This window comes from Nematolebias whitei, chromosome 14 (genome assembly GCF_014905685.2).
Source record: "Nematolebias whitei isolate Nwh7 chromosome 14, NemWhi1, whole genome shotgun sequence".
In the NCBI taxonomy this organism is placed as follows: domain Eukaryota; kingdom Metazoa; phylum Chordata; class Actinopteri; order Cyprinodontiformes; family Rivulidae; genus Nematolebias; species Nematolebias whitei.
The window spans coordinates 23,006,644-23,014,659 of NC_056511.1; the positions used below are offsets into that span (position 1 = coordinate 23,006,644).

The following is an 8,016-nucleotide window of genomic DNA, read 5'->3' on the forward strand; positions in this document are numbered from 1 at the left end:
CTTCCATCTGCATCAGTTTTTCTCTTCCTGGACATTTTGGGATCATTGTTTGTATTTCTCAATTCCACTTATTTGGAAAATGATATTGATGTGGAAAAAATGCAATCTAGTGGTGGGATGCTGTTACATCGCAGGTAACATAATCGGCATCAATTATGGGAAATGTAGTTTGTTGTCAGCGCACCCTTTTGACTTATTTATTATACGACAATCAGACATTTTAAGCTCTCGCGGGCCACATAAAATGACGTGGCGGACCACATCTGGCCCGCGGGCCTTGAGTTTGCCGTATGTGGTTTATGCTGTTACAACGTTTAAGGTTATCCTTGTTAAAGTTGGTTTTATGAAACTTTGTTTTGGCCAACGGTAAACGATACGGTAGTTTTTCCAGATAAAATAAAGGATTCATTAATACCAACATTTCACTGTGGTTTATGAAAATGCAGTTTAATAAACATTTATTCTGCAGTCACATTCACCGTTTATTTACATAGAAACCTAGTCCTTTGTAAGTGTCAATAATGGGAGCAGCAGCTGGTTGTAGCACTTCCTGGTTCAGTGTAGGAGACTAGGGTCAGATTTCTATATTTCGCCTGTAATAACAGTTTACTGCAAAACTGACAGTGATGTAAACGTTTATATAATAGCATTTGCACAAACGTCTGTTTTTTTTATTGGAGTTTATTGAAGACAGAAGCAACCCAGTGTTGGTGTTGTAACCTTTCAGACTAGCCATTAGCTCATCAGTCTGGTTATAACAAAACTCATTTTCCTCAAGCTAAGTTTGTATAAAGTGCTATCCACAACAAAGCATATATGTTATATAAAATATTCTCCATATAGAACAGAACATAAAAGTGTCTGAACTCTCCTTTTAATAAAAAAGAGGAGCTCATTTGAGCAAAGATGCTTTTTAAAACAATTTGCATTTCTAATAATCACATTCAGTCAAGTTGAGTATTATTTATTTTGAATTATGAGGTTATTTGTCAGTGGCTATAGCTAAAATACCTCAAGAGAAGTTTGGTGCAGAGCTATCAAGAATATTGTACTATTTCTAACAGAATACGTGCCTAAATAACATAAAGTACATTTTTTAATATATATAATTTCCTGACAAACTCCTATCCTTCCAGTAAAACAGTGACAGAGTTGTAATCTAACTGTACAGAGCAGAGTGCTGTATAGAAGCATATAAAATTTACAGTTTATCTGTGGTGAATCATTGAGGGACTTCAGTGGAAACTTTGAACTCATAAAACCCTGAAATGAAAAAAAAAGGTTATTTTATAGTTTTTCACCAGCGTTAAATTTTGAAGTAACAGAAATGTGCCTTGAATCGTTTGATTGTGTGTGTTCTCCTGTTTTTTGCTGTTGTTTTTTTTTTTAAAACAAACCAGACTGAAAATTAATTTTTATTATATAAATGTAAAAAGGTAACAAAGAGATACTTAAAAAGTAGCTGAAAATCAGAATAAAGCTGAATTTAGCAGAAGAAGATGAAATGAAACGTTGAAGGAGATGAAGAGCTCCATTCATTTTCAAGGAGAAAGACATGGCCGCCAAAGTTAACTATTTCAAAAAGTCAAAATAGCTGAAAAATGTACGGAAGAAAAGTGGATCTCCAACGATAAGGTGGTTCACACATTAGTTTATTTCTATTTGTTTTATTTACCAAATTAGGAGCATCGGTTAGCGTGGAAACTTTTTTAAAGTTGCAGAATATTTTCTACAACATAAAACCAAAAGTTAAGCTGACTCTGAAAAGTTGCCATGGAGAGAGATAAGATACCATTTTATCTCATTGCCTGTAGAGTTTACATCTCATGACCACTCAAAGAAAATTATGAATGTTTCTGGATCTTTTTCTTTATTCAGATCTGTTGTTCTTTCTGTTTCTCAGCTCGTAACTCGTTCCTCAGTTCTTGTTCAATTTCAACAATTCATGAATCAAAACATTCTTGTTCAGGATATTCCTGCTGTGAATTTTAGTTTTTATGAAATGTTGCCATTTTGAAATATTTATCTTTGTCGGCCATGTTTTTCTCATAGAAAATGAATGGAGCTCTTCACATCCTTCAAAGTCTTTGACCTGTTTACATCTTTTACTGCTCATTTCAGCTATTTTTCTTCTCCTTTCAATTCCTTTTGACTAATTTCAGCTTTATTCAGCTTATTTCTGCTAAATTCAGTATTTTTTTTTCAGCTTTCAGCTTTTTAGATTTGTTTTTTGCTAATTTTGTTTAACTAATTTCTGCCTTTTGTGCTTCTTTCTAAAACTGTCTTCTTGGTTTTTTTTTTTTTTTTGCTTCGTTCAGACTTTCTCTAATTATTCAGCCTCTCTCTGCCTGTTTCAGCTGATCCTGTTCGTTTCTACATTTCTGCTCTTTTCAGCTTTTTCTACAAATGTCAGCTGTTTTTCTGCTACTGTCAGTTTCTACTTTCAGCAGATGTTGGTTGTTCAAGTTCAACTCACATAAACAGTTTAGAGATTAAACTTTTTCAGCAGCTTTCAGCAGAAATCATTCAGCAGTCACGTTGTTTTCACAGGAAATGGCGTTTCTCTGGTTACTAATCTCAGTTGTACATTAGTAGAGTAATGAACATTTCCAGTACAGCCTAGAGAATTTGCATTTGTGTTTGATGCCATTCAATCTATTGTGAAAATATTGATGTCAAATTCTGTACAAAACCATACTGATTATCTGGCTGAAGAATTATTCATTGGCAACGCCGACCCATTTTTAAGTAAAAAGGCAAAACCAAATGTATTAGAGAATTGATAATTAGAGACTGTCTGTAACCCCGCTTCTGTATTTTTCTGCGATAATTTATTTAGTGATATTTGTTGGAAAAGGTTGTTGCCTTGAAAATTTTTCATAATTAATAAGATTTGAGAAGTATTCCTACAGATTCTGCATAAATGCTGTCCTGTCAGCGTAATCTCCAAACGTAGAGCCGATGTGTTCACTCTGCCACAGCTCTGAGGAGACCATCACCATCTTTTCTGGGACTGTTCTTACACTTAGCTGTTCTGGAAAGACACTTTCTTGTTTGTGAATAGAAAGTTAGAAAATGACCTACCGTTTAATTCTAAAGCTAAACTGTTTGGCTTCTTTTGTTTGAATATTCCAAGTAAGAAAGTTTTGTTGTAAACTTTATACTAATATTAGTCAAATTTCATATCCACAGCTGTAAATTTTCCATGCTAAAACCCAGATTTACAGGTTTTTTTTTTACTTTTATTTCTTCTTATCTGTCCACTTTAAAATACTATACCAAAGCAAAAGCATTAAAGACTTAAACACTCTGTCTTGAATTTCTACTGTAACCAGCCCAAACCATATTTTCACCTTTATTATTTGTGTGCATTTCTATATTTTCATGGTCTCGATCCATGTTTGCTGTTGCAAGATTTTGCTGTGCTTATTTTGTATAATGATTGATATAAAAAAAAATAAAAAAAAATAAAAAAAGAGCAGGTTATGGCGCCATCTAGTGGCAGTGTTGGACATTGCTGCATCCATTATTCAGAGCAAAAACTTCATTTTGTGGGAGGGGGGTTATTTGTGCATCCAGAACTAATATGTAAACAGTGTGTTCAACACAATGTCACTAATACTATTATACAATTTTATTATTTTTTGAACCCCCTGACCCCAAGAAGGAAGAATCGGGTAAAGACAATGGATGGACGGATGAAGAACACTGAGAAAAATTATTCTTTGACAAAGGATTAAATAAAAAACAGTCAACTGAATAATAATAAAATGCTTCAAAAATACTTCACAGTTAATATTTAATGAACAGCTGTTGTGTAAAAACTGACAGAAGTATTTCTGTGCATCAGTTCTTTGAAATGCTTGGATCAAATCTGAAACGGCAAAAAGACCATTCGGGTAACTCTGTGTATTTAAGACAAATTTTAATCAGAATGTGTCTAAGTTGACATACAAGAGTAAATATTTTTGAATTAAAAAAAGGCACCAGTAATAAATGTACAAAGCCCGCCACAAATCCTTTTCTTATCCACATCCGAAGAGCTAAAGGGTAACTCATGGTTGGAGTTTTTCAGCACCAGTTTGGAACCTGGATGGAAAATGTAAACGTCCAGATGTTAAATGTTAAAGGTGTGGACGCAGGTCTGTGGGGGCTTCACGGCAGACATGACGGTTCTACAGGGATGAGAACAGACAGGAAAACTTGGACGTGTTCACCGTCACGAGGACAGGTTAATGCTTGTCATCAGGAGCAGGAAGTTTCTCCAGAGAGGGCTCCACGCCCCAGATCTCCCGAGCGTACTGGGCAATGGTGCGATCGCTGGAGAACTTGCCAGATCCAGCGATGTTGTAGATCACCTTCTTGGTCCATTCCTTTGGGTTCTGATGGGAGGACAACAATAAAAAAAGCATCAGTGTTTGTGGTGAAGCCACTCAAATGAAACTCATTCTTCTTCTTGACATGTACCGTGTAAAGAGCGTTGACTTTCTCCTGGCATTTAATGTAGTCTTCATAGTCAGCAAAGACCTTAAACCTGAGCAGGAAACAAATTATTTTAATAAAAACAATCAATTAGTCCAAAGTCTTCATTTGTATATTTGAGCGTTGGGCTGCTTGTGCTCGACCTGTCATGATGCATCAACATGTTGACGATTTCTTTGAACAGGTCGGGCTGCTTCGGGCTGAAAAAGCCTCCAGCGATCTGGTCTATGGCTCGCTTCAGCTCCGGCAGGCGGTTGTAGTAATCCTCAGCGTGGTATCTAAGCAGGATGAAAGATGAATATATTTTTAATAAAACAGGCTGATCTCTCTGGTAACTGGTCTGCAGTGACAGGAATGGCAACACGTTCCTCAGGGACACACATCCTCGTGTAAAAACCCTCAGAGTGTGGACACAACATCAGAGCCTTGAAGTACCGATGGTCAAAAACCAAGAATGAGATCATTAATGAAGACGGTGGAGCAACTGGAGTGAAGGTGAGGAAACTATACTTTCTAGTTTTTATATTGTTTAAAAGTATAGTTTGTTCAAATGATTGAGGTGGCTGAAGATATCGGAGTACTGCTTGTTTTCTCCTATTTCTGCCAATTCAGTTCAGTTTATTTATATAGTGCGAAGTCACGACAGTCATCTCAGGGCACCGAACAGAAACATTCATGTATAAAAATAATAATTTAACATTATTTATCTGAGGAACATCCCTCATAAGAAAGAAACCTTTAGCAGAACCAGACTCAGGACAAGCGGCCATCTGCTTCGACTGGCTGGGTTTGATAGGAACAGATACACAATGGCAGGTCAAAAATCACGTTAAGATAGAAATAGTATCAAATGAAAACGATTAAATTTTAACAATTAATTTAAGTAAATGAGGTCAATTTGTCTTCTAGTAGTCTAAGACTATGGCAGCATAAGAAACCAACCCCAACTATAGGATTTATCAAAAAGAAAAGTCTTAAGTCCAGTCTTAAAACTGGACAATGTGTCAGCCTCATGGACAGAAACTGGAAGTTGGTTCCACAAGAGAGGAGCCTGATAACAATAAGATCTGTAATATAAGATGGAGCCAGATTGTTGAGAGCTTCGTAGGTTAGAAGTAAGATTTTCAATTCAATTCTGGATTTAACAGGGAGCCAATGAAGCGGAACTAAAACTGGAGAGACGTGATCTCTCCCACTAACTCCAGTTAAGACTCTGGCAGCAGCATTTTGGATCAGCTGAAGACGTTTTAAAGACGTATTTGGACACCCAGATAATAAACTTTTGTAATAGTCCAGTCTAGACGTAACAATGTTTTTCTGCATAATTTTTAGATAAGATGTTTCTAATTTTAGTGATATCACGCAGGTGGAAGAAGGCAGTTCTAGTAACATTTGTAATGTGGAGGATAAAAGACACGTCCTGATGAAAAATAACACCAAGATTTTTAACATGAAAGCTGGAGGTCAAATTAATTCCATGCAAGGGGGGCGAAAGACTGAAAAATTTATTCCTAAAATGCTCAGGTCTAAAAACTAAAAACTCAGTCTTGTCTGTATTCAAAAGCAGAAAATTTAGGGTCATACATGTTTTTATGTTTTTAAGACATATCTGTAGTCCAAGTAGCTGATTGGATTAATTGGGTTTCATGGACAAATATAACTGTGTATCATCATAACAATGAAAATTTATCCCATGCTGTTTAATAACATTACCTAATGGAAGCATATACAGGTAAAGAGTATTGGTTCAAGCACTGAACCTTGAGGAACTCCACGATTAACTTTGGTGTATGATGAAGATTCGTTATTTATATTTACAAATTGGAATCTATCAGATAGATATGATTTAAACCAATTTGTATTTTTTATACAATGATGAAATTAGTTCTCTGCATTTAACCCATTGCACGTGAGATACACCCAGGTGGAGCATTGGGCAGCTATATGAGCGCCCGGGGAGTAGTTAGGGATTACCATAGACGTCTTGCTCAAGGACACCCTGACATGTGGGCATGCCAGGGAGTTGAACCTGTGACATTCTGGTCCCAAGTTGGCTGCCCTACCTCTACACCACAGCAAAAGTAAAATATGCAAGGGGCGGTTCATTCTTTACCCTTTCTTGTCAAGCGCTTCAACATCGTCCACCCTCATGCCAAAGATGAAGAGGTTCTCCTCACTGGCCTCCTCTGCCATCTCCACGTTGGCTCCGTCCATGGTACCGATGGTCAGGGCGCCGTTCAGCATGAACTTCATGTTGCCGGTGCCGGAGGCCTCCGTGCCAGCTGTGGAGATCTGCTCTGACAGGTCCGCTGCTGGGATGGCTGCAGGGAGGTAGAAAACAACGGTCCACGACTGGGATTTGGATTTTTGTATTGATCTTTTGCAGTGGTTGGATTTGATCACCTTTCTCTGCCAGCGTGACTCTGTAGTTCTCCAGAAAGATGACCTTCAGACGGTCTCCGACCACAGGATCGTTGTTGATCACGTCGCCGATGGCCGTGATCAGACGGATGATCATCTTGGCCGTGTGATACCCAGGAGCTGCCTGCAAGGCAGCCTCTGTCAGAGCCACGTTCACAAATCTCCCCGGCTGCAGGCTGATGTGCACAAACACAAACCTTTCCTCCGATCATGATGGTTCTTGGAGTCCACTGCTTGTTTGGGTCCTTCTTGATGCCTGGAAGGTGCATGAAGACAACACGTTAGTTTTGTACAAATTATAATCCAGGCTGAGGTGTGAAGAGGTGCGCTCACGGTTGTAGTAGGTGATGATGTGGAGACAGTTGAGCAGCTGCCTCTTGTATTCGTGGATCCTCTTGACTTGGACGTCGAACATGGAGTTGGGGTTGATCTTCACCTTGTAGTGCTCCTCCAGGTGAACAGCAAACTTCATTTTGTTCTCCTGCAGGATAACAACACTGACAACATGAAGCTCGACGGCGCTTTAATCTGTGCACTGTAACAAATATTCAAGGAGACATTCAGTGTCAGGATCACATGAACACAGGGCACATGGGAAAATAAAGGCTCCAGAACCGGGCTTCGGGTCAAAGCTGTGTGCATCTTAATTACACAGAGAGATAAAAGTTAAAAGTGACATGAAGAGGAGAGAAAGTCAGATCTTCCCTTTTCTTCAGTTTGATGATTTGGTGTATCGGTTTATTCCCACAGAAACATCTGAAGACTCTACAGCATTAAAGTGCAGGAGAGCTCAGTTTGTGGGTTCTTGGTGATAAGTCAAATTTTTTTAAGTGAAGTTCTGTGGAAACATTATGAACTATTAATATCTTACTTGCAGAAACAATTTAAATATGATCGGTTTTGAATAAATACTTTAATTCTTTAGTGGATTACTGTCGTACTTCAATTGAAAAATGTTCATGTGAATTATTTAATAAACATTTTAATACTTGGACTAGTTCAACAATTTTCAGTCAGGTCATCTGGACAGTTTCTTTTTTTGTTGAAACGTTTCATCTTCTATCCAGAAGGCTTCATCAGTCAAGGAAACATACAACACAAAACTGATTATTC

At 37.7% G+C, this 8,016-nt stretch overlaps 1 protein-coding gene across 1 annotated transcript; it reads right to left on the minus strand.

The window, feature by feature from the left end:
- Positions 1-3,785: 3,785 nt before the first annotated feature.
- Positions 3,786-7,384, minus strand: LOC119420589 (glycogen phosphorylase, muscle form; the record flags this gene model as incomplete). The annotated part of the gene is given in 7 exon segments (XM_037688005.1): positions 3,786-4,382; positions 4,468-4,534; positions 4,626-4,760; positions 6,596-6,803; positions 6,886-7,027; positions 7,101-7,159; positions 7,237-7,384. Coding segments are annotated over 7 exon segments (909 nt in total), but the record flags the coding sequence as incomplete, so codon positions are not given.
- Between the last annotated feature and the right edge of the window lie 632 nt (positions 7,385-8,016).